We start from the raw sequence: 27,798 nt of genomic DNA on the forward strand, positions 1-27,798 counted from the left end.
TTTATTCCCACTTTGGAAGAATATTCTGATAACCTAGAGCTTGATCCTGTAAGGTGCCTGGCCCCAATCATGCAGAATGTTTATGTATGTTAATATTCCATTTGCTTCAAAGGGATCATCTCATGCTTAAAGTTAAGGATGCGCAAAGTCAACACTTTGGCTGGATCGGGGCCAAAATGCTCAGCACTCAGAAAGATTAATCCTCTATTGAGGGCAGGGATGGTAACAAATTTTCCTCCAGCCTCCCCTTGCAGCCTTAGTGCCTGTAACAAAGTTCGGGTGGGTGGGTGGGAGGGATGGGGAGCTAAGCTATTTCAAACCAACCCTTCAGTTTTAATTGTCAAGGTGTTTTCTTTTAGAAAAATATTACAATGCTGATATACAAAACAAACAACAAACAAGCCACCTTCAATATGCTAACTGAAGGGATGGTTTGTTTCACCTACCTGTTCCCTAGCCCAAACCTCCTAGTTTTTGTGAAAAGAAAAGGAGGACTTGTGGCACCTTAGGGACTAACAAATTTATTTGAGCATAAGCTGAGCTGTAGCTCACGAAAGCTTATGCTCAAATAAATTTGTTAGTCTCTAAGGTGCCACAAGTCCTCCTTTTCTTTTTGCGGATACAGACTAACATGGCTGCTACTCTGAAACCTAGTTTTTGTGAAAACTCTTAAGTTTTCATTAAGAATTCCCAAGGACCTAGTGGAAACTGAGGAATGACTCCTCCCCTTTAAAAAAGAGAATAAAAGAAAAGCAGAAATGAAAATAAATTGATATGTAACAAATACACTCCTTTTTCTTTCACCAGGAACTATCTTTTTTTATAGCTACTGCTAAAAGAAAAATACTTTTGTAAAGTATATATGCTCCAGGGTGCATTGCTTAATTTTAAAAAAATGGCACTACAATTTAAGCATTCAGCTATATTAGGATGTATATTCCGGGTGACATCACCTGAATTGCAGCCCAGATACTCACAAATGCACACCCTCTTTCAGTTCATTGTTAAATAAACACTCATGGCTTTTCCTATCAAGTAAACAACACATCATTTGACTTAATTCATGTCGGGGATTCAAAATATCCACTCTGCAGATGAATTGAGCAATCAATCAGACTTCCAAAAACTGGCCAAGTAACCAGACAACAGGCTTGCCTCTTTGCCTCCTACGGTTGTGTTCAGCTACTACAGACATGAAATGATCTAGCTCAGGTTCCGCTGCTTCCATACTCAAAGCAATCATCTGAAATCAAACTGAGAGAAATAAACTACAGAATATGTCTGTGAATTGGGCAACACGTTGTTATAGATCATGAAACGAAGAGGGTGAGGAAAGGGTCAGGGTGTTTATCTTAAATCGATATAGTCCCTAAGTGAGACTTTAAATAAGGATGGGGCAGGGTGGGGTGGAGGAAGGGACAAAAGTTTTTTAGGCAAAAGTAGAGGCCTATTTTTATTACAGTTTAAGATAAGCAGGCTTGAGAATTATGCCCCAAACCACTCTGCGAGGGCATTCAAGGAAGATCCCTGCAATGAAGTCCTCAGCCAACCAATGGTGCACACTCTTAGCACAGACTCAGAAGGTACAGATGGCAAAGATCTATCCAGTCCATCCCCTTACCAATGCAGGATTGCTCTTTACTTTAAATTTCCTAGTTCCTCACCCTGCCTAGTTTCAAATGTCCCCAAGAAAGTCTTTTCAAACTCATCCCCTGAGACACTATACCTGAGCTAAATACTAAATACTATACTGAAGTTCCTCCACACAATATTAAGCCTAAATTTTCCATCTTAGTTTCATCCTAACTTTGTTCTAATATTCACAAACATTTCTGTTATCTGCTTAGTGTATACACCCTATTTGTAGCCTATGATCACACTCCCATTGGTCAAGCTATATTTCACTCATTTAATCTTTCCTAATAGATAAAGCCCACCCAACTAAAGATCATCTTTCTTATTCTTCCCTGAACTCCCCGCAGGTTGACCCTGAAATATGTCAGTATTCTGGTAATGGTCCAGAACTAAGTGTAGCACCTAATTGTTTATCAACACTATTTTACAGTCTCTTGGCCAGTTTTCGGTTCTTCACTCAGTTCTGTTCCCAGCCATTAGGCTAACAAAATGTTAGATGCAGAATCGTACCCGTTTTATAAGACAGAGAGTGAGAGCTGCCATTGACCACTCCTTGCTGATGTAAGCAGGCTCAGAGGCTGCCTGGAGAATTATTAGGCACAGCCATTAAACAAAAAGTCAGCAGATGGTGGACTTCTCCACACTTCAGTTTTTCTACCAGTGTTATGTCACATGATGGCTGCCACTTGCATCACAACACTGGTTTCCCATGACCTTATTCTCACCTGTCACCTCAGTTCCTGGAAAGAAACTGTCAGAGATCAGCAAAAAGGAGTACATGTGGTACCTTAGAGACTAACAAATGTATTTGAGCATAAGCTTTCATGGGCTACAGCCCACTTCATGGGATGCATAGAATGGAACATATAGTAAGAAGATATTTATACATACAGAGAACATGAAAAGGTGGAAGTACCCATACCAACTGTAAGAGGCTAATTAATTAAGAGGAGCTATTATCAGCAGGGAAAACTTTTGAAGTGATAATCAAGATGGCCCATTTCGGACTCTTGACACGAAGGTGTGAGGATACTTAACAGGGGGGAATAGATTCAATTAGTGTAATGACTGAGCCATTCCCAGTCTCTGTTCAAACCTAAGTTAATGGTATCTAGTTTGCATATTAATTCAAATTCAGCAGCTTCTTCTTGGGGTCTGTTTTTGAAGCTTTTCTGTTGCAAAATTGCCACCTTTAAGTCTGTCACTGAGTGATCAGAGAGGTTGAAGTGTTCTCCTACTGGTTTTTGAATGTTATGATTCCTGATGTCAGATGTGTGTCCGTTTATTCTTTTGTGTAAACACTGTCCAGTTTGGCCAATGTACATGGCAGAGGGGCATTGCTGGCACATTGCTGTCAGAGATCAGAGGCTGGAAACACTGCCCAACAAATGGAAAGCCTTGCAGCTGCTCAAGCTTGGTTTCCTTTCTCACAGCTTCAAGTATCCAGTATCAAGTCTGGGGTTAAAAGGCAAACCACACCAACAGCCAGCTCCCAACTCCACTACCTCTATCACAGTTAATAATGGGGCTGAGGCACAACAAAGAACCCTTTATGGGCATGTCTACGCAGCAAAGAAAAATCTATTGCTGGGCTGTGCCAGCCAACTTGGGCTTGCGGGGCTCTGGCTGAGGGACTGTTTCATAGATGTATCGACTTTCAGGCTTGGGATGGAGCCTGGGCTTTAGGATCCTGTGAGGTGGGAGGGTCCCAGAGCTTTGTCTCCAGCCCAAGCCCAGAAGTTGACACAGCAATGAAACAGCCCCATAGCCCAAGTCCCATGAGCCCGATTTGGCTGGCACAGGCCAGCTGTGGGTTTTTCTGTGCTGTGTCGACATACCCTAAATGACTACAACCACCACAGGCTCACATCTGGCCACATCGCATATTCCAAAGCCTGTGCCACACCAGCCTGTGCCAGAAGTCTGGTTCATCCAGACCGAGAAAATGAGTTTACACAGGTTGGTTTAGGGCCCTAGCTATGCCCAGCATGTAGGATAGGGATGAGCCTCAGGGCTTACGTCTGTGTGGGCCTGTCTTTCCTCCCATGTTTATGGAACATGTGTGGGGTTCAGCATATTTGGTAGTACCATGCGTTTGTGCTAAAAAAACCATTTCCCTTTGAAAGTGACTTTTGATCATATAATTGCTGGGAGACACCTTAGAAATTAGCTAAGGCTCAAAATTAATGATTGCTAGTTCCTTTCAGCATACGGACAGTGGTCTCTCCATCCCCATTGTTGAATCAGGTATGTACCAATGCTGGGAAGGGAGAAGGAGTTCCCACTACAGAGGAAAGAGTTGCTCAATTTTTTTAAAGGATGGCAAATCTGGTAATTTTAAGATTTTAAGTGTTCTAGTCCGATTGGTTTAATGGTTTTATGGGAGTTGGAGGAAGATTATCCTCAGCAAAAAGCCAGGAAATATATTTGGAAGGGCTTTTGGAGTGGTTTTAGGAGACCATAGAAAAGGTCCTAATATGCACATTCAGCGCAAGTTAGTTCCTTTGGGATGATGTTCTGATATTGTTAGAATAATATCTCACCAAGTGCTGACTGATGATTGCATTACCAACCGCTTTCTCCTATTTCCCCTGCCCTAGCTGAGGGTCTCACATGTAAGCACTGTCCCTTAGGAAACATTTGTACCTAAAGCAACAATGATAAATGATCCAGTTGACCTCCAGGTGTCTTCTGTATTGCCAGTCCTTTGACCAGCTCGCAGCCCTAAATCCCAAAAATGGAATTGTGTTCACTCTGTATCTTTTCCTAGTGTTCCCTGAAGACGTTGATCTGCTTAGTTTTACCATAAAAAGGACATGTTATGACATGGAAATGCCAATATTACTAGCTCAACTCTTTAGCTTCAGAGGACTTCAGTTCCTACTTAGATCATAACTGAAGACACACACTTTTCATCTACAGCCCTTTACCACAGTAATTTACTCCTTTACTGAGTCATAAACCTCTATTCACCTACATAAGCCTTGATATTTGGAGGACTTTCCAGATCTCAGATCAGAGGCTGGGCTTCCCCTTCATGCCCAGTAAAAGGACCTGTCATCATCCTTACATATCCAGACACAGAGCTCGACACCGTGACCTGAGTCTTGAAAAGACAGACAGGTAGAGAATCCCCTTGGCCTTCCTACCTGTGCATGCAGAATAGAAGCACTCAAAATTAACCGTTTGCCTGCCTCTTTAGGATACCATAGGTAAGCTCATGGAAACCTATCTGCCTGTCACCTACACCACCTTCACTGACAAAAACAAGGCAATATGGACTTTGGGGATTCACTAATTTAATGGCTCAGACACTGGAAGGTGTCAAACAAGGAAGGTGACCTGGGACATTAGGCTATGCGAGAAATCACACAGAGTATTCATTTTTCAAAATCCTTCTCTTCCCTCCCATTTTGGTGGCTCTCTCCCCCTTTAGAAATGTCAGATACTTGAAGTGGTTCCAAAGCTTATGGTAACACAAGACCAGCTTTAAGAAATCAGCTCCTAAGAAGGCTTGTGCTGGTTAGGAAGCCTGTGGCTTTCAACATTTCTATTTGTTAAAGGAGCTCCCTTGCTCATGGGCTGTTGCCCTGTACCACACAGAGCAGTCCATTGCAGTGCTGAAGGAAACAAGTATTGCTTGGTCTACCAAGACCTCCTATCTGGTTTCTATTGCCTTATGCACACAAAAGATATTTCTTATCCTGACCCCGTGACCCTAATAGCCCTTTTGTACTAACTGGCAAAGGGCACACCCAACACTTTGCCAGAATATTTAGCCAAACAGCATCTTGTAAGGTCTCATGTGAAAACTGGTGACACACTGGTTATGCATATCATTGTGTGGTGTACATATGGGTTGTTCGTAAAATATGTATGGGTACTGGAAATATGTTCTTAAAATAGGTTTTTAGCAGTTAAGGATACAAAGTCTGCCCGAGACAAAGGAATGTTGTTTTGCCTGTGTCTCAAATACAAGTTGAGCAACGGTGAGGCGGACAGACTGGTGTGGAATGGAGCTGGTAATCCGGCAAAATTCACTCTCGCTGACACAGTGGGGTAACACAGTGGCTTATGGTTCTGGGCTGCCCTGAAGAGAGCGTCAAAAACCCACATAGGTTATTTATGGTAGGGAGCATAATTAGACTCTGAATGATTAAATTTTTGTCAGTAAATATCATTAAACATCAATTTCATTGCACATACACAAACTAATGAAAAAATATTTCCATTGATAATAATTAAAATTTACAGACAGGAAAAGTAAGAAAAATGCTGCCTGTGAACTTAGAGTTTGATTTAAGTATATTTACTTTGTATATTTTGACTTGATGTTGACTGTTTATGTTTGAACAGTTATAAAGCTTGAACATTAAATAATTATCTGATGTACCTTGTTGCCTCACCCCTCCCCATAATTTTCTGCTACTTTGAAAGCTTCAATTGATAAAAAAAAATTAAAATGCTTAAAAATAAACATAGATAAAATCTGACTAAGGCCTTGTCTACTAAAAAAGCAAAAAGTTGATCTAAGCTACGCAATTTGATTTACGTGAATAGTATAACTCAAATCCTTGTAGCTTAGATCTACTTACCACGGGGTCCACACTATGTGATGTCAATGGGAGACACTCTCCCATCGACTCCCCTTACTCTTCTTGATCAGGTGGAGTACAGGAGTCAACAGGAGAGCAATTGGCGGTCGATTTAGCAGGTCTTCACTAGACCCGCTAAATCGACCACTGATTCATCGATCGCTGCAGCGTCAATCCTCCAGTAAGTGTAGACAAGCCCTAAATCATCAAAATAAAAATTGAATTCTGCCATGCTTATGTATAATGTAGGAATGGGCTACATCACTTGCACTTATGAGAGAGCAACACCACTCTGGCTTCCTACCCTTTTTGTGAAGGACCAGGGTTACTTGACCAAAACTATATATCTTTGTAATCTGCTGCTCCTAGTATACCGAATCTCCTCTTCAGTGCTGCCTTCTATACTGCTCTGGTGGGGACAATCCAGGTTCCATGTCAAGTCTACATTAGCATCCTCCACTATGAAGACCTGTGCCTGTGACCTAAGACTTTTGACCGTTACCTGTGTTTCTCCTAAACAAATCAAAGGTGCTTCAGTATTCCCCTCAACCTCAAACACTCCCCACAATTCCTTTTTGGGTCAAGATCCCTACAATTATAACACCCTGAAATTTCAGATTTAAATAGCTGAAATCATGAAATTTATAATTTTTTAGAATCCTATGAACGTGAAATTGACTAAAATGGACTGTGAATTTGGTAGGGCCCTATACATGAGGACACAACACTCTGCAACAGAATATCTGCTCTCAGCTGTCCTCTGGTAGACACCGACATTTGTTAGACAGGATCATAGAACCATAATGCCCCATTCATTCTAAATCAGTGCATCCAAGCTACATGTCATTACTGATTATGAGACTCAAGTTATGGGTAGATCCACCATTTTTCATCATTACATCAGGCCCAAGGAAGTTTTCCACACAACTGCACAGACATCTAACATTTCTATTATTTCTCAAAGATGTTACTCTTCACTTCACCTGGAATGGTGGAACATCAAGATACTACTCAGTGTACAGAATTTTAGCACAAATTTCTCCGTTAATACACAAGTGATCTGCTGGCAAGGACTTTGGCTCCCAGCTTAGCTTGCCTCTGAGGAAAGTTCATCTCACTTGGACTGATGGCGATGGCAGCTCTATTTATAAACACCACCGCTCCAGTCATGTGCACACATAGGGTGACCATCATTCACCTCAGGGGCATCAATCTCATTAAAACAGCAGCATGGAATGGATGTTCTAAGTGAACAGTAACTGGATTCCACTGACAAGTAGATCATTTAAAGCCACCAGGTAACTATTTTCCCAGCTCAAATGAGACAAAACTTGGACAGCAGCTAACAAAAAGTGTGTGGTAGACTGGTCAGGAGGAATTTCAGTTTAGAACTGAGGATCTCCCTATTCCCTTTGGAGATAGAGCATCTAGGCATGAGAAGGTGAAGTATCCCAGCCTATTTCATACTCAGAGTATGCACTTCTCTGACAAAGTCTTTTTTTTTTTTTTTTTTTTGCCATTTTACCCTAGCTTCAGTTTTGGCTAGGATCTATGTAGTGGGGAAAGCCAGCTAAACTCACGGCTAGCACCATCAAAGGTAGGCAATCCTGAGAGCCTCCAAACCTGTGGTTGAGAAATAGGAAATATGCACTATTCTGCAAAGATATGCACTTTCCTGTAGAGATTCAGCATCAACCCAGAATCCAGCGTGGATGGATCTTGTTCTATGGAAACATCCTATCTCTGATGTTATCTCATACACTAGTTCTGAAGAACTGGAGGCTTATTTAGACCTTGGGACAAACCAGCCTGTTCGGGGCTTAGTATTGGCTGGGATACCAGAGTACCAGAACAGGCTAGCTATTCAACGACGAGATTACCAGAATGGAAAACCACAACCCTGACTGTTAGATCAGTGCCAAAGGGTAAGAGGAGGTTAGTGATAGGAAAAGAATGACTATTTCCTTGTATGCAGTGCAGTTGTAGCCATGTTGGTGCCAGAGACAGGGTGGGTGAGGTACTATCTTTTTGGGGGACAATTTCTGTTGGTGAGAGAGACAAGGTTTCGAGCTGCACAGAGCTCTCCTTCAGCTCTGTGTGGCTCAAAAGCTTATCTCTCTCACCAACAACAGTTGGTCCAATAAAAGATAGAGAGACAAGGTGTGTGAGGTACTAGCTCTTTCCTTGTCATCCATCAGCTGACAATACTTCCTGCCTTTGGGTTAATTTCTCTTAAGTTTCTCTCTCTCTAATGAGAGCCCTTTACCACAGACACTTTTTAACTTTTGGTTTTCGTCAGCCTTCACTGGTGTCTGTCCTTGGAATATGCCAGCCAAGGACTGGGGTAAGATTGTACAGTGGGGACCAACAACTAAAGAGGATTCTTTTTATTTGGATTGAAATGAGTGTCAACTGGATACAAGGGATATTAATTGGAAATGAAAGAGATTTTGTAGCTGCAAGGGAGAGGGCACAGGCTGAACATCTTCCTGCTAGCGCCGCCGCCCCCCCCCCCAGATTTGAGAATTTAAAATATTCCCAAACCTACTTCATTGCATCAAAACATGTGTAGACATCAGCAAATTAAACTCTCTTTAGGGTTGTGACCCCTGTGAACAGCTTACTAGTGGGGTTTTCCCCCAAGGTATTCCAATACTAAACATTCCTGTTAGTGGAAGGCACAATATGAACAGAAATGTGTGGGGATTCATGGCTTTGCTGAGAAATTAGTAGAGAATGAACAGAGGAGTTGTTCTTTATTCAACATTAATGGGTATTAAAACAGAAGAGATGTAACACTACACTTGTCCAATGCACCTCCACACACACCCCTTTGCATATTGTTCCTCTACATGATTAGCTTAAGGGGATCACTGACTGCACTAATAGTTCCTGTTGTGTTGTTTTCACAGACACAATGTGCACACATCATGATTGCAAATGCTATTTTTGGAACATCCCCTTGGTATTGAAATGAAAGAAAAGTGCTGCATAGCTATTTCTATAAAAACTGTCACTTTCAGAATAGTTAATGAGCCAAGTGGGACTAGTTAAATTTTATAGAAACTATTTTCAAAAACATACAATTCCCTGGAATTTTTACTTAAAGATGATGCTCCTTCATTGCTTTCTTCCCTACATGTTTTGCCTAATCTTGTACTACCACATAAACTAAGAAAGGGACTTCTTTGCAGTTTTCTACTAATCTATCTGGCTATTTATAAAACTAATGGAAAAGTTGGACAAGCTGAGGTTAACACTCATCCTTTCTCATTCGACTTTGACGGATTTATTAAAATAAATGCAATTACGGGTAATGTTATGCTCTATGGCATATTCTGCCTTGTAATGTGTGTACATCAACACCAGAAAAACTGCAGGCCACAATAAGAAGCTGGAATACCTGTTAGAAGAGGGCTCCATTCAGCCCCCTTCACAAATCTGTGGAAAATAATTATCCACGGGTGGTTCTTGATGTTTATCATAAAGAAATATAACAGTACATTGGGAAGTGGGCATGATCCACACATAAATGCACATACAATATACATAAACAACCAAACTCTTTTTAAATATATGCACTCATACAAACTATTACAGCATTTGTAAAAATAGTATGCTTTTAAGACTTTCTTACTTCTCTTAGAATGTACACTGCAATACAGAATTCCATTTCAGAACAAGATGTCAAGGGTCAGACTCAATCCAGAATGGAACAAACTATGCTGATTTACACCAACTAAAGAGCTGACCCTGAGCACCTTACACTGAAATCAGACTCTATGTTGAAATGTACACTGTAAATAGAGTATTTATATGCACCTGTGTTCAATCTGAAAAAAGGCATATGAGCATTCTGTTTCTGTGCATGCTCCTAAAAGACCATTGTGTGGTCTGCTTGATCGCATAGGTATATGTGCATTTATGTACACATGTATAAAGGCTAATGCCTCAGGGCAATGCCCAGATTAATCACTGAGTAATATCCATCATGTGGATATCCATCACTAAATGGTTTTACACCAGCTAAGGGTTGGGTCCTATATGTCTGATTATATAAAGCCAAAATATTAACTATTTATCATAGCTTCTTCTAACTCTAGCTTTTTTCATTGCTGAACTATGTCAGGAATTTTCTCATTTAAAAACTTATACATGTCACAAGCACATGGAATATGTGAGCAGCAAAACTAGTATGTAATGCTCTAAGTCTCCTAAGGAGCTTATGCTGACACTTAATGAGACATATTTTGAATTCTGCATCATATGCAAACCTCCTGTGATTGATTTACAGGGATAGCTGAGTGGGAGGTTAGCAAGTATTCCTAATTAGCCTTGCACACAAAGTGAACTGCTTTTGTTCTATGCCAGACACTGAATAACATTTTGCAAAGTGGTAGGCAGACTTATTTGAGACATCTGGCCCAAATAAGTTAATTATATATACTTTCCTCAATAACTATAAATTAAACATAAATCCAAAAGATGTATCTTTAAATATGGACCTTTATATATGTCCAGATAATTTACAGTCCTGAAATTGAACAGTCTGGGTTCTGCCAAAGGCTTATACAATGCATAAGTTACATTAACAATATTTAAAAGGTTTCAATTTGGAAACACATATGAAGCACTGTCTATGCAGCTATTAACATGCCCTTTTATTCTGTGATGAGATGAATAGCTTCCTTTTATAATTAAAGCAATGAAAGGTCTGATTTTCAGCAGTACTGGGGACCTGCAACTCCACTGAAAGTCAATGAGAGCTGCAAGTTCTCAACACCTCTGAAAATCAGGTGATTGCTTATACGTGAGTAGAAACTTAGGATTCTAAATGGAATCTGAGAAACTTTTCTTAAATGCCTAAAAAACATTCAAAACATTAGGCTAGTTTATCTCCAGATATGGTGTTACTTCCGTAGAAAATAAGCTAGAGCTTCTTTATCATTCTATCTGCTCCTGTATTCATCTGTCCAATTTATAAAAATATCCATTATGATTTTTGCTATAAATGTTACTTTAGATACAGAAGAAATGTTCACCTACTACATTCAATTTGGAAAACAATTTTTAAAATACATAAAATATAAATAGCAGTGAATATACAAATAAAAAAACCCTATTTTACCATGTTTCAGAGGAACAGCCGTGTTAGTCTGTATTCGCAAAAAGAAAAGGAGTACTTGTGGCACCTTAGAGACTAACCAATTTATTTGAGCATGAGCTTTCGTGAGCTACTGCTCACTTCATCAGTGAAGTGAGCTGTAGCTCACGAAAGCTCATGCTCAAATAAATTGGTTAGTCTCTAAGGTGCCACAAGTACTCCTTTTCTATTTTACCATGTGACTGGAATACCTGTTTCTAAGTTTCATTTCTTTAGTCAAAAAACCTATACTAGGGTGTTCAGATTTTTAAAATAATTTATCTCAATACAGTTTGCCTAAGAGGTCAGGATGAGGAATATATTATAGAAAGAACCTTAAAACAGGGAAAGATTTTTTTTAAAAGGACTATAAAATGGGGAACCTTGTATCAGAATGCCAACATATAGAAGAATGAAATCCTGCAGTTTTCTCTCAGTGCTAATACAGAAAAACTTCCTCTGAATTCAACAGGAGTAGTTTTTTTGCCCCTAAGTAAGGGCTGCAGCATTGGAGCCAATATAAGGATTGTCTATCCCAAATGAATATTTGAAATAAAATTTAGAACTTCACCAAATTCAATCATCGTATATCAAATATAAGTGAAATTGTACTATGTTTAAAAAGATATGGTTTATGTAGAAAGTTGCTTCTTGTGAGAAAATAGAATGAGAATAAATTCACTTTTCTGATTTTTTATATTTGTATTATGTCTCAGTATTTCATAACTCAATATTTAAATATAAAATGTACAGATAAAATTAATTTACTACATTGTCATCACAAAAATTTGGATATTTACTATTAATTGAAAACTGTCAGAGATAATTGAACATTTTGTATCTCAAACAATTTTTAAAGTAGGAAGGCATTTGTTTGGCCAAAACAACAAATCTGTACAAATCCTAGAGTACTAATTGCATAATGTACCTTTACAAAATAATGTAATAGGGGTTCAGCTTGTTCCTCTGTTTTCTATTTGAAAAATAAGATTGTTTAATAACCCATCAAAGCTATATGTAAACCAAGGAAACAATAGAGCAGATGTTGACTGCTGTCTTGTGCCTCGTAGACATAATTAAACACAATGAGACACTCATGCACCCAAATAATAGAGGACAAACAAACAAAAAATGGTACAATATAAACAAAAACCTCATTTACTGGACACCTGCCTTGTATAAATTCACAATATTTACACCACTTATCCTGTGATGAAAACAGAACAAAATAAATAAATTTCCTTATCTGCATTCAGCCCTCATCAGATAACCAGACAAACCATGAACAAAAAAATACTTCACAAAATTAACTTTAATTTTACTACTGCTGATAACTGCATTGGTTAATTTCATAAAGCTACTAGGCAACCATATTTTTGTAATGCAACAAAATCCTGATACTGCAATCACATTTTCTGTAAGCAAAGGTTATATAAATAAATGAACTTGAACCTGATCCAAATAGACCAAAAACACTGCAACTGCTCTATCTGAAAATATTATATGAATTCCTTTTTAGATAAAGTAGGTATTTTCCCTTAACTTCAAGATATGAAATGAAATTCACATTTGTACATACTCCTCTGTAGAAGAATAAATGGGATACACAGCAAAGACTATATAGACATCACACTTCATATTTGTTCTGGTGCTCAGTGTCCCATTTAATTCTCTATTCTACATCAAGGAATTAAGGTAATATATAAAATGTTTACTATATGTTGTCTATTTTCATTAAAATAATTAAATGTAGATGTGTTTTCTCCTTTTATAGTAACATTGATCCAATATTCTAAAAGCAGTCTTCAGTGCATGAAAAAACCCTCTTATTTAATCATCAATTTGCATACTTGCTGTTGGAAAAAGGAAAGTTTCTAGGTATACGAACAACTTTGATTCAGAAAATACATACCTGTGTTTGTTACTAAAACAAAATTGAGTCATCTTTTTGCAAATAAAAATAACATTCTAATTTTAATATGTACATTATGCTAAAATAGGTGCTCCCTAGAGTGTTATTAAATTTTAATTTTAGATAAAGGACACAGTTACTTTGTTTACTGCAAATACACATTTTCTCTGTACATTTTACTGGGTTATGTGTAAGAAAGAAGGCAGAATCTAATGTGATCTGCATCTCTTTATGCTAATAAAACCATGCTAGCCTATTTCCATAGAAAACACCATAAAGCATAAATACCAAATGGAAAACAAATGGAAGCTTAATACCACTGTGAAGCAAACCAATCAACCCTAAAACAGCTGAGATAGATCTTATCCAGTAGTTCATTCATTCTTTATAGAAAAGCAATGAAAATATTCATAGGTGAATCAGATTAAAAAAAATAAAAAAAAAATAAAATAAAACCTCAGCAGCTCTGAAAGGTTGTAAAGCACTAAATTCTTTTGATTTATGAAGGCAGCATCCACCGCATTGAGCAAAACAGCTCAGCATGCCAAGACCCTTTTTTCCTGAAATTCCTTTATTAACACAACCAGGCTCTGCTAGTGAACAAAAGCAGTGGTGCGGTGTATAAATCATTAATACTGTGCTGTGCAATGGCTGAATTTCCTGTGCTAGCTGGAAAGCCTTCCTGCACAACAGGGATTTTGGGGTTGGAATTGGCTGCTATGAAATGTACTCCATCATTCTCTGTGTTTGACGCTTCCCAATAGCTTTGTACTTTTGCTTTCCTTTTTCTCTCCCAAGACCAGCAATTGCAACATAAATTTAGTGGTTTTCAAGTCTGTAAAGAAAGAAAAAGTTCATTTACAAACAGAACTCATTTCCCTGTATTTAAAGGCTTCAGGTTGATTTTTTTAAATTTGCAGAAAATTAACGGGGTTTTCTTTTTAAGTCTGTTTAACTTTCCACTTTAAACAGAAGCAAAAGGTTAAATGCTAATGCTACTGAAAGTTTGGCTGTTCTTTTTTCTTAAAACCCTGTCACTGCAAAAAGAAGCTCCTCGCTGAATGAGGGAAAGTTTTACTTCTCATGGGAACAAAAACATTTTTTTGAAGGAGGTAGAAAGAATCAACTATGTGCACAGAAGTTATCCATACTATCTTTTTACTTTGGGTCTCCCAAGGCCCTTTCTACAGAGGGATAGGTAATCTCATAAAACTCTGATAAGCCGCATTCAATTCTAAATGGAATTGGATGAGGAGATATTAAGGATGGAACAGGAATTAAAGTACTGCAACTGACTTCCTAGGCTTTTACTTCATGAATATCACTCTACACCAGAATGTTTGTGTCTTTTATCTTGAGTGTATATTGAGTCCCACACCATAAGCCTGACATCGGGGGGAAAGGACGTATTATAAAGGCAACCAAGAATACAGTCACTCTTGCATTTCAGGTAGGCCCAAATGCTTGGTTGCATATATAGTCAGGACCAGTACTAAACAAATATATTCCTAGTCAGCTAAATTTACGGTAAACCTTTAAATAGCCTTTGAACATGATTTTTCAAAAGTGCACAAGCAAAAATCATAGTATTTAAAACAGTGTGCCAGTTTACACTAATGTAGCCATCCAATGTAATAAAGATTATAAGAATAAGGCTACAATGCATGCAGAAATCCCTCTGCATTACAAAATAATGACATTCTGAACAGAAAAAAATGAAGCCCCTGCAGTGCTATTCTGTCAGCTTTTGAAAGTAAATAACTTTGCTTCTGACAAGTGAGAGAGAATGTTTTCCCTCCCTCTGCCATAGAGCATTAATTGAGGTATGCAGCCATGTTACATCCCTGAGACAGGACTAACACATGACAGGGAAGGAAAGCTCAAGGAAGGAGAGGGCACACATACAATATATAGACGTCCTTCCATCCCAAAATTTTCAAAGTAACTCTACCTGAGTAGGTTACATTTTTCCTGGAGAACTGTTCAACAAGATGGTGCTTCCGTTCTCTACAATGTCTGCTCAACATGCTTCCAACAAGTCTTTCAAACTTTCATCCATTGCTGTATTTTTGAATTATATTTAGGAACTTCAATTTTAATTTTACAAATTACATTTATTACTATTTGTTTTAAAGTGAAGGACAAAATTGTAATGTCGCTGATCAATACGTTTAATATAAGCATGTATTTAATAAAACATGAGCTACCCACAGTATAAAATGAAGCAAAGTAGCAAGCAGAAACAGACAGGAGAAACAAAGCACAAGAAAGAAGCTCACAAAGACATGGAATACTGACAGAGAAATACACACTACCAAATACATGCACAGAAGAAAAGCTAGGCATACTCACAGGGTTACATTTAGGAAGGCAGAAAGAATTTTTGGTTGATTTTGATGGTAATTGGTCAAAAGTCAAACACAAAAAGATCTTATTAGAATTAAACCATGTGTGTTCTGTTGAACAACTTTGGTGTTTTGAGTTTAAAATTTAAAACACTTTTGGTCCATATCTGCAAAAAAAAAAAATCATTACCTCACTGTGAACACAAAATAATCCTCTGTGTGCTTTAGTTCTTACTATCGTTCCTAATTTTGATTCTGCATGTGTTTAACACAACAAAAAAGAGCAGGATCAAAACAGACTGAGATCTCTCCACAGCTGGAGCCCGCTATAGTGCAAAAGACCAAAGGCCTGACTACAACTACTCAGCACACTATAGACATTAAATATGCTATTTTCCCTAATTAAATTCACTGGGCTGCTGCATTGACAGAGGAGGAGGGGAAGCAAAATGTAAAAGAAGTCAATGGCTCTGCACTAAGCTACTCAGAGGTAAATGAGTGATGCTAGTAAAGAAATGGCAAGAGTTCCTCAGGAGAGCCTGAGTATTACACACTTCAATTTAAAACTGATAAATCAATCACATGAACACCTTAAAGAGGTTATAGACCTTGAGGGATTATTCATATGGAAAGTGTTGGCTTCTAGTTTCCACTAATGTCATTATAGCTCTATAATGCAAGGTGATAAACTCTTATGTCAACAGCTTTTGTCACTTTCTCTCACATATCACCTGTTAAAAACTGAACATAGTATTTAAATGGAGCTCTCTTAGTATACCGATATAATTTACTTACCATTTCAGAAATACACAAATATCCAAAACCCATACATCCAAACTCTTTCTACCACTACTGTTAACAAACAAGCTGAAAGGAAATGTTTGCTCTTTACTCCAAAACATTCCCAACTTAACTGACCACTGCACACTTCCACTGGCACAAAGTGTCACAACACGTATTAAAAACAACTGTCAACGTAAATATTCAATAAATACAACTGAAGAGTGACAACTTACAAGTAGCTGACAAGAAAAAATTCAGTCATCACATTTTTACCCAAAATATTTGCCTTTTGAGCACAATATAAAAGGAATTATTCTAAGACATGAGTACTCCACCTGTCCCTGCCACATGGAATCCAAGGCAAGCTCCTACTGGACCATTCTTGCTCTTATCTTCCAAAGCAGCCAGTAACCAAAGTTAACTGTTTGGTCATTTTTTCTTTTAATTTGTTTTGGCCTTCGGTATTTAAGGCAGGGTGTCAGTTAGTTAAAGCACCTCCTCTTGCTATTGTGGCTGGAAAATGACCTTGTTCAACACAGCAGTAGTCAAATGCCCCATCTACCTTTTTCTTCAAAATGAGAACGCAGCACTGGCTCTCTAAGCCACTTCTTAGTAGTCTCTGGAAAACAATTAAATGGCTCTTGTGTGAGAGAGCAATATAATCATTTACATTTCACTTTAAACGAGGAGGTGGAGTTTCATATGTAAACTTGGAAGTTTATCGATGAACATCAAATGACCTTATTTTCCTTATTAAAATAAACAGAACATAAGGATATCACTCACTACTTGTGCATTAAAGATATCTCCAGATGCAACAATTACACCCACACCTTCCGAGTTCCGTTTCATTTATATGATGAAATTTCCTAAGAGTGCCACACTGCCCCCTTAGGTACAAATGCATCAACCTGATATTGTTTGCAATATGGCAATTTCTTTTTCCAACAGAATACTATAATTTGCCTGACAAAATACAGTGTTTTTACCCAACCAAAATGAATACACTAGTATTATGTTTCTCTTGGGGCAGTGAAGCTGGTTAAATGAATCAGAAAACCCTAAAAAGATTGTCTACCTCAGTCCATCAGCTACTGGACAATTATTCAAGGCCCAGCTGTAAGAAAAACAGATGGTGAGTGAGCATTAGTAATGTGGACTTCTTTTCACTCATGCAGGCATAAGCAGAGGTTGTATGTTCTCACATGAAAATTGCCATGAAATAGCAGACTGAGGAATAAAATTGTGCAAAGGTTCAATTTTGTAAGCTAACAGATGCTTACAATTTTCATGAGCTACAGTCATATTAAATAATTTTACAACAGAGAGAGTCAGAGTCAGTGAATCATATATTCAGTACATAGAAAGCAATTCAATGTTTTTGTGCTGAAAGATAAAGTATTGGTTTAAGAAGTGATGCCATTCCCCTATTGTAATCAACTCAAACATTTGATCCGTCAGGTCATACTAAATTATAAAATGTAAAGGTAAACAAGTACTTTGAACTGTAATTAAAATGCTTCGGTGTCATTCAACAATTAATGTACTGGTTCTGTATCAAAAAGGTAAACTGCATCCAGAGAGAATTCATACATCCTATTTTAATTCTTTATATAATTTATATGTGAAGATAATCTGTTCTAATCCCTTTCTCTATTATCAACTGCATCAATCGAAAGCACTATCTAATAAATCAACCTTGAATTAAGTCATGAAGACAGAATGTGGAAAAAAAAAAACAACCAAAACCTTCAGACTCCTATAAACCTTCAGATTCAGAAGCATGAATTAGGTAAATTATGTGGGGAATTCAACTCTTCTTCATAGTCATAATGGTTAAAGCCTAAATAACATTACACAAATTTACAACTAAAACTCTATGCATGGTGTGATTTTTTTTAATTTTAAATCTTTGGTATGAAAACTGGTCTCACTGACCACTATCTATGCCATGAACTACTTTCTAGTTAAAGACAGAGAAGGTTGATATTGAAGTTTCAGTTCAATTGCTTTCGATCTGTGTATGTCCACTATGAGCAATGGCTCCATTTAAGAGGAATTACCCTTTGTACAAACCACTTCACTATTTAAAACAAACCACATATATCATCATCAAGTGGAAAAATTTACCAATCTTAAAATATTGACAACAGCACGGCACACTGTGAAATGGAATTTTACATAGTCTTGTAACGGTTGGCTTTATTACTTCACTGTGAAATATCAACTAAATACCATTACATCTCTAATGTATTATGTAGTATACAGTTATAGTTGATATAACATACTTAAATCTCTGATAATACATTATAAATCCTGATTTATAGGGGGTTAAAGGCAGCTGTAAAATATTGCTTTGGGCTAACACCAGACACACAAAGTTGCAGCGAAGCACCATTTCTTACCTCACTTTTTTTTTTCTAAACTCTATAAAACAAAGTTAGTTCTAACACTTCAAAATAATATGGAGATGGGCCCAAACCAAAACACTAGTCCTTATACCCGCAAACACTGGCATTTTGTGAAATCCTAATATGCATCTCCTATTTTTGAAACAGTTATCTTTATAATGGCCGAAAACAAAGCTCCAGATCCAATACTTTTATCCCTGCCACACATCCACAGTGATCTTTGCAGTGTTTGAGAACTAGATCTAGAATTCCAGACTACTATATTTTGCATGCAGTTTTTGGTTTTTTTTTAAATGAACATTTTGCTCACGGTTAATAGAGACTAGGCCTTCATGTTATGCTTTTCAGTGTTAACATTTCAACAGCACAATTTTTGATGTTTCTAAATGAGCTGTGGTGTATGAGCAGAAACATTGTTTTAAATAATATTTTAGTCCTACACTTAGCTGTAGAAACTTTATGAATGTCCATAATTCGGACTGATAGAATCGCGAATACCTAGATAGTTGCTAGCATTGAAATAGTATTGGAAGAGCTTTTGTAGTACTTATGGGTATACACTTTTGAAAAAAAGTGTATGAATACCTATCCAACCATCAGATAGACCAGTGTCAGTTTATCAAGTAAATAATAGCAATTTTAAAGAACTTCCAGAACACAGATTTTCCAGAGAGACCAGAATAGCTCTCAAGAAACTGTCCATCCTCATGAGTATGTTCATATTTACTTGAGAGAAAGAGCAGCTCCCATCATAAGGGAAAAAGTAATATTTATTTGTCCCAACTGCTTCACTTAAAGGGGATAAAACACTGTTCTATTTAGTAAATCTAAAATGCAATATCTCATAGGTGGAGGAAAGAAAAGATCATACTGTAGAAATAATTATGTGTATTTATTTTCAATGAGATACAGAACAAAAAAGAGGTATTAAGGTGCAAATTAGAAAAACAATAGGCTGTATAGATTGACATAATGTGTAAATATGGTGGAGGTGAGGATTGAACAGGAGGCATTAATGGTTACTAACTTGTTAGTTAAAGCATTCAGGTCACAAATACTGAGGTGAATAGACAACCTTAAAGAGATGAAAAAATATTTACGTTTAGTAAAGTATTTGAGCGACATCTAGTTAGATTTGTGTGTTTACTACAGTAGTTATGGGTAGGGAAAAGCTACAAAAATAAAATGCACTGCTAACATATATTCCAGTTCATAGATTATGTCTCATCTTTCTCTTTTTAAACCTAAGAAATCTACATAAGGTTCTGTAGGCTAGTTAGCGCAGTGTTTACATTTCCCCAGTTTATGTAACTACTTTTTAGATGACTGGATATAAAGTAAAGTACTGTAATTAAGAAAATACAAAATCAAATTCAACAAATACTAAACCAGATCCGATTTAAGAAAATATTTCTCTAAATTACTCAACAAGATTCAGAAAAAGTATGATGCCTACTAAATGAACAAAACACCATAAGAAACAAATAGACATAACATTTTGAAACCAGCATCCTCACAGTTATCCCTCAGAAATGCAGATGCCTTAGAAGTTATATATAGCTCTGATTAAGGCAGGTAAATGTGTAATGATCTGACAGGATAATTAGCCAGAAACAGTGAGAGACTAAAAACCCAGCAGTTTAGCAATACCCTATAAACTTCCAGAGCACCAGTTAATCCATTTAAAGAGTTAAAAAAATAACTTCAGGACATAACACTTTGTGAAGTGCATTAGCAATCACTTCTCATCTTTTTCTCAAATGGATTGGGTGTATTCACTGTTTTAAAGTAATCATTACGCTTCCATACGTTTTTTTAAACCTTAAAACACTGCTATATGGTGCATGTGTTTGCATGAGGCTATTGAAATAGATCATACAGGAACATTATTACAACCCCCAACCTCATCTTTATGTAATCTTTTATCAGCTACTTGTGTGGCCATGTTGACCTCTCACCTTAAGTAACATTTTCCCTTTCAAAAGCTCCTTCCTTAATGCTCAAATTGTTGTTTGGCACAGAGGAACAAGCACAGCAAAACACATGAGTACATTTTGTACATATCAAGTAACTGCACAAGTTAGACAGGAATCTTTAAAGCTGATTCATAAATGGTATATTAAATACATATGAAGCATGCACAGCTATTAAAAACAATTTTACATTTTCTATGCAAGACATTTAAATAATATATACATTATGTTTATCTTATGTAAATTTTAATTGTGAACACATGAACCCCTCCCACATACATGCAAAATCTGGTATATTTTATTATGCATTCCATGCTGTATGTTAGAAATGGTTTACATTACACTATTAGGGAACCAAGCAACAGAAAGGTTCAGAAGCTTCAAATATTTTTATTTACTTGTTGGTAGTAACAGAAATGTTAAATATATGAATGCAAAAAAGAAATGTAAAATTAATCTTTGAAGAGCAAAATATATTAATAAAATTGCAAAATGAAGAGAACTTTTAAATAGGAGATTTTTTAAAATACAGCAATAAAGATATGAATTGTATCATGGAAGTCTATATGCATCTAAACTACTGTAGTAGAAGTTTAAGAGTTCACAGACAAATACCTCGATATGTAACCCCTCAGAGGAGTTACAGTACACACACACACACACACAAATCTAACCTTTCAGTAAAAAGGCCAGAATAAATTGAACTAATCACATTTGCATGACACTGTATTTTAATCTTGGCTCTGCATGGCTACTGTACGACCCTCTGTAGTAGTGGGCTCTTCAGTAGAAAAAATAAAAAAGTACCACACAATAATGATTCCAAATACAAGCAGTTCTAGTTTAGACATCCTATGTTGCCTAATACTTTATATTACACACTGAAATAGACAAAGGTTATAAAACTGGAAACTCCTTTTGTTGTATTTCTAACGAAAAAAACAGCAGCTAATATGATGCTTACAAATGAAAAGATTCTTAAAGATTAACTAAAATTAGGTATTGTTTTCTTGATTTCTAAGGCAGTTTTTCAAGGCAATGCAAATTTACTTCTGTGACTCAAATATTCTAATTCTTCACAGATATAGGTTTTAAAAAATTAAATGATTTTCTTTTCTGATGAAAATCAGTTAGAGTTCAATTTTAATCAGCAGCACGTTTCAACAAAGACTTACAATTCTTGGCTTCAAAGAAGGCTAAAACAAAAATTGCCATTGGGCACATTTACATTAGAAGCACAATTTATGCCTGCAACTGAATAAAGAGGCAAGAGCAATATTTTTCATGGCTGAAATTCTGGTACAGAATCCATGGGTAAAGCAATCAAAGTACTGTATTAAGCATATGTACAAACAGCATTAATAAAGATTTTGACAAAAGAAAGGTTTTTAAAGCACCCAAATGCTTGATCTTGTACTAAATTAACTCTTCTACTTATACTCATCATTTCTAAATACAGAGGCAAGATTCATCCCATACAATAAAAGACAATTACACATCCTATTCATACAAAGAATCTCTTTAAGACCATGAATCCCATAAACATTGCTGACAATGCAGTCAATAAATGGAAAGAAAAAAGTCAAACAAACTTACCTGCTGTAAGTACATAAAAGTCAAGGCACAGGAGAGCTGGGGACACATACCCACATTCGGCAGTGCCACACAGGTTGCACCCGTAAGGGGATGCTGCATGGTGTTGCTCTGAAGTCTACGTAGAACAAGAGAGGGGGCTTGCATGCAAGCACGTTTGTCCTGTCTTGCAACTACAGGGGTTTTTTTTTTTTTTCCTTCTGATTATTTAAGTAAGAAACAGTGTCTTTCACTGTCTTGTTTTCTTTTCTCCCTTTCAGTGCTAGATCCCTACATTCATTTGTCAGCTAAGGCCACTTGGTAGACTTAAACTACAAATTTTTAACAGAGAGGGGAAAAAAAACCAGAAGACACAGCCTGCAGCCTATTGATGAGCAAATGGAACTTCCTCAATGACAGTGAGAGCTGAGGCTCGTCTCACAACAGTAGCTGCTGACTAGTAGAGAGAGAGATTGACTCACTGAAGCTCAGTCGGCTGGTGCTGATGCTGCACGGCTTCTCATTTGTCAAATGGGTCCTAGGGCAGGGTCTTTACCACTCACCAAAATTCAAATACTGCATTTTAAAAATCCCTAGGGAGGGTTGGGAAGGAGAGAGAGCACGCTGCATCACACATCCATGAGATTTGGGCAATTAATGTCATAGCCCAGCTGGGACTGAATGTCTGTTATGATTCAGCCCTTCTCCCCTTTCTCCTCTGCCCCCCCTTTTCGTGGACCCACCTGACAAATAAAAAGGGCTTTCCCTTTCTAAGAAACATACGTATGGAGCACAAACTGAGAAAGAAAATATAATCTTAACTAGTCTGCAGGAAATTATTCTATAAAACATCTTAGTTTTATATCTACATGCCATTCACTATCTAGTCTCCTAAAAAAACCCCTTAAAAACATTTAAAAAATACTGTGAAATATCAGAGTAACCCCTGCAGTAGAAACACTGGGAATAAAACTAATGTTGTGGCACGCTTGTTTTTTTTTTTTAATGAGGGAAATAGCTGAAAACTGCTCTGAAACTCATCGAATCTAAAATTACAAATGTTTTTGAAGAATAGTAGGTCTATTTTAAGAGCTCATGCTAACAAGTTATACGGACAAATTACATTGGTCAGTTTTGGGAATTTAATGTTTACCTTTTACTTTGAGAGTGACACCTCATTGCTCAAGATAGTATTTCACTTACAGACTTTATTTCTTTATTTTATGGAGTAATTATTATTCATTAGTAGATCCAGTTAGTCTTTATGAAAAGAAATAGGATGTGACCTGCAAATCAAATAATTTATACTCTAACTTGTCCTTGAGATCCAATATTAAAGCTTTTTTTTCTAGGCACAACTAACAAAAAATACTAATGTTTTGAAATGATTTTTGACAAAAATGAGTGAATTGTTAATTCTTCAGGAAAAAAGGTCAAATCTCAAAGCATCACCTTAGTTTTTTGTTTTGTTTGTTTTCAGAAGCAAACTTTTCATATTAATAAATTACCTAGTTTCGTAGGATATCCAACTTTAACAGAGACACATCTTTTACCAACAGATTACCATTCAAGACAAGAAATGAATAATTAATCTACATACATGCGAGGTCTTTGTCATCACTAGTGTCACTAAATTCAAATCACTAATTTTCCTTTTTTTTTAAAAAAAGAGCTACTACTTGAACTGAAAACAGACACCTTACACACAGCATATATCTGAAACTTAGGTTCTGGAGTTCAAGAAAAATTAGTTATTTTATATTTTTACACACACACACACACACACAACTATAAATCTAAGTCAAAGTCATCTTCTCAAACAGCACAAGCCTTCCTTCCAGCAGGAATAACATTTTTTCTGTCCAAAAGCAACCATTTCAACAAAACCAATGCACACAGAGCACACAAATTAACACTAGAACAATAAATACATAAACTTACAATACAGGAATTTGGTTTTGGCTTAGGAAACATCCATGCTTTTAGCAGTGTACTATGGTCTGAACTACTAAAACTGCACTGCTATATAATGGCACAAATTACTTTATCATGCCAAAACAAAAACAAACAAACAAAAAAAGAGGAAAGAAGAAAGAAAAGAAACAACATCAAATAAACTCTTTATGCTCCTTCTCCTTTTTTCATTCTTTTCCTTTGCCTTAAGCAGTCTCCTGTTCTGACAAGAGTATGTCATGCTTTTCTTTTTTTTCCTCCCAGCACATTAAGCCTGTTATTCTGCAAATGCCCTAAGCTGATAGAATTTTCCCTTCAGCTCATTTTCATATGAAACATGATAAATAATACATGGTACTTTAATAAGACCTTATCAGAATCTTTAATTAAAAACAAATATGTTATGTAAGGGGCCAATAACCCATTCATTCTACATAATGCCAAAATCAAAGGCATAATGCTTCTAGGCCACACAGCCTGAAATTATACACGACTATCCAATTTTCAAAAGTGAAGTTCTGGAACACGACAAAATTGTCAAGAAAAGTTCCCTCTATTTATCACACGGTTTATAGTTAAGAATACTTCTATAAAAGAAAAGAATAAAACCCAAATCCTTTAAAGCAATCTGTGAACAATCATTTCAAGACCATTTAGTGTAGAGTCTAACATACTCCTAGCATTCATTAAAGAATGTGCATCTCCCATTGCTCTGTTACATTTTGCCTGCTCCCACCATCACTGTGCCAGTAATATCAATTAAATAATATCTCACCTTTACATAACACAATAGTATCAGCAATAAATAATCATAAACATTAAAACATACTCACACAACACAACTAACTCAGAAGATGTCTGCTACAATAGACCTTAATGAGGAACAGAATTCTCTGGCTTGGAATAATACCCTGCTCCAAGTGATTGAGGGGAAAAAAAAAGTTCTCACCCACTTTGTAACTAACAAACCGACTCCCTCCAGGGTTAACTTCTCATTGCAGATAATAAATATGTCTGCTCTCAAAAGATGAAATCAGTGTCACCTCTTTCAAGCCATTTCCTTGTTTTAGACACTCATCAGCCCAACCGCGTAACCACACTCCCAGTTATGGCTATACATAGTAAGTACTCTCCATAACTGGCCAAAGAAACATGGTTAACCTTGAACACTTTCTGACCCCTTCATCCCTCATAAACAAGAGTGATATCACAAGGACTCACCAAGGATTCTTCAGCGTTTCGAGCAACTGAAGCTCCGAGCAAAACAAGATTATATTTTAAGACCAGAGAGAGTTTGTACTCAAGTGTTCTTTCACATTGGTAACTCATGAAATGTCTTGTTTGGTCTGAACCCTAATGCTGATCGTTACTTCACACAAAGTCATAGTTCTCATCAACATCCCATCTGTGTAACTAAATCTGTATTTCCGTAACTCTTGATCTTTAATTTTTCTCAGTCTACAGAATAGGGATAATGTGTGCTACTGCGAAGGCTGATTTCCTACCCCACACCACTAATGTGAATCAACCTGTTCCAGCTGATTCCGGATCCAGTCTCTGAACTGCATTTAATCATTGGCTGATTTGGTAAGACTGTCAACAAGGGTGCCAATTTGTATCATTTGTGCTGGTTTTGTTTGTTAGGAACTGGACTGAGGCCACCAATTTATATCACATATAACACATAACAAGATAACCTATTCTGGATTTGAATGAGAAGCCTAAAGGTGAGAGATTCGTGTATAATGACGATGAGTGAAGCTGAATAAATTACAGAGCCCTCTTATGTATATAGCAAGATGTCACACCCTTTTCCCTCACTTGTTTAGGTTTGAAATGTCATGGTAATCCAAATAACTGGATTGACCTGAAGACAGCAATATTCCTGGACCAGCCTCTTTAAAAATAAAATAGAAAGATAGAAACCTTTTTTATCTAATTTTGAACATCCAAGAACGGGAATAATAAAATCTGCCTGAAACAAAGGCAAACCCCCCATTTCTTGCAAACCTTATCCACAGCTGCAAAACCATTCTTAGCCTTTGATGCATGATTAGGTCTTTATTTCATCTAATTCATTCCACCAATAATAATCTATTGGTTGATAGGAATTTGGTAGCCGGATGATTTTTCAAAGAAAATTTTATATTTTTTAAATAGCATCTTTCAGATATTTCACAGCATGCTGACAAGGAAGCCAAACATTCTCCATCAAGTAAAAAAAATGATGTCCTACTGAGGTCAGACAAAGCACCACAATCCTTTGCTTCAAACTTCTCTCACCAATAATGGCTGTGTTTGGTCTTCTGTGCCCTACCAAATATTCACATTAATCTGTCAGAAAGTCCATACACTCCCCACAGTTTTCCTATTAATTTGGAGTTACATTCTAATTACCTTCTCTGAATTAAAGATTTCCCACAAAGTGTGGATATCCTCTTATGGATGAGTGTGAAGCTGTCTGTGTTGAGAAAATGTGAAACATCACTTCAAATTTCTGACTTTTAATTTTGTCCCATATTGGCTGCTGCATCAGTCAGCCTTTTCTTCCTCACTCACCACAAGCTATGCCTTCAAGGTGGCCACAGGATGTTTTTTAGAAGACCAATGCCAGTGGTCATGGAGCCCATCAAAGCTCTCTGCCTCAACATTTTCCCTTGTTTCCCTTACTAATTAAGTTACTTGACCCTCCCATTCTCCTCTGAGATGCTTTCTGGCTGTTTCATTATGCCTGAAATAAGCCTTCAAATAGATGAGCAGGAGTGAAAAAAAGGTGACATTTGTTTACCACAGTCTTCAGGTAGTTATTCTTCATCTTCAATGTTTCATAACCGAAATGGCAATACAAGCCCTTCCGGGACACTCCAGAAATTCCCAGTTAGCTAGCCGCCTGTCTCCCCAAGCCTCCGATACACCTTCATCTAAATACAGAATAACGCCCTCCCTCATTGTTATGGATTTGCAAATTAGTGCCTACCTAGAAAACTATTAATTTTCAATCCAGCCCTTACAGCTGCCATTCAAAAGGGGTGTGTGTGAGAGGGTCTGAGAATATAATAGTATTTCTAACACTTTATATGTCTATAATGCATTTGATACCAGGAACCCAAAATGCTTTAAAAATCTTAATTATGCCTCACATCACATTTATTAAATATGTATTTTCATGCTCATTATCCAGATGGGTAAATGTGTTACAAAAAAATTCTCGTGCTACATCCAAGGTCTCACTGTAATTTGGTGCAGGAGCTCAGAGAATTATACAGTCTTGATGCCCAGTTCTCTGATCCAATCACTAGACAATACTCTCTCCCTCTAACTTCTGCAATAATAAAATACTCCTCAACACTTGAACTCAGGGGGAGGAAATCTGTTCTGCAGTCCCAAGTAAAACATTTAACTATAAACTTTTGGTAAATTATTAACAATTAATAAGCTCTTATCCTCCCTCTGCCCTCTCCACCAATATCCCATTT

The 27,798-nt window shown here is 37.0% G+C and overlaps 1 protein-coding gene across 39 annotated transcripts in view; it reads right to left on the minus strand.

Moving 5' to 3' along the window:
* Positions 1–27,798, minus strand: part of RBFOX1 (RNA binding fox-1 homolog 1) — a 2,443,894-nt gene that overhangs the window by 387,288 nt on the left and 2,028,808 nt on the right. For 2 of the 39 annotated variants that reach the window (XM_075132795.1, XM_048868148.2), the window contains exon 1: positions 22,394–22,825. The exons of 33 other annotated variants lie outside the window; for them this stretch is intronic. In XM_075132795.1, the coding sequence (XP_074988896.1) occupies positions 22,394–22,537 (144 nt within the window). In that variant the 5' untranslated portion in view covers positions 22,538–22,825. Of the gene's footprint in view, positions 1–22,393; positions 22,829–24,310; positions 24,359–27,798 lie in introns of those variants that run through there. 4 more of the 39 variants (XM_048868157.2, XM_075132797.1, XM_075132794.1 and 1 more) reach the window with 4 other exon arrangements.

Source organism: Caretta caretta, chromosome 10 (genome assembly GCF_965140235.1).
Source record: "Caretta caretta isolate rCarCar2 chromosome 10, rCarCar1.hap1, whole genome shotgun sequence".
Lineage (NCBI taxonomy): Eukaryota > Metazoa > Chordata > Testudines > Cheloniidae > Caretta > Caretta caretta.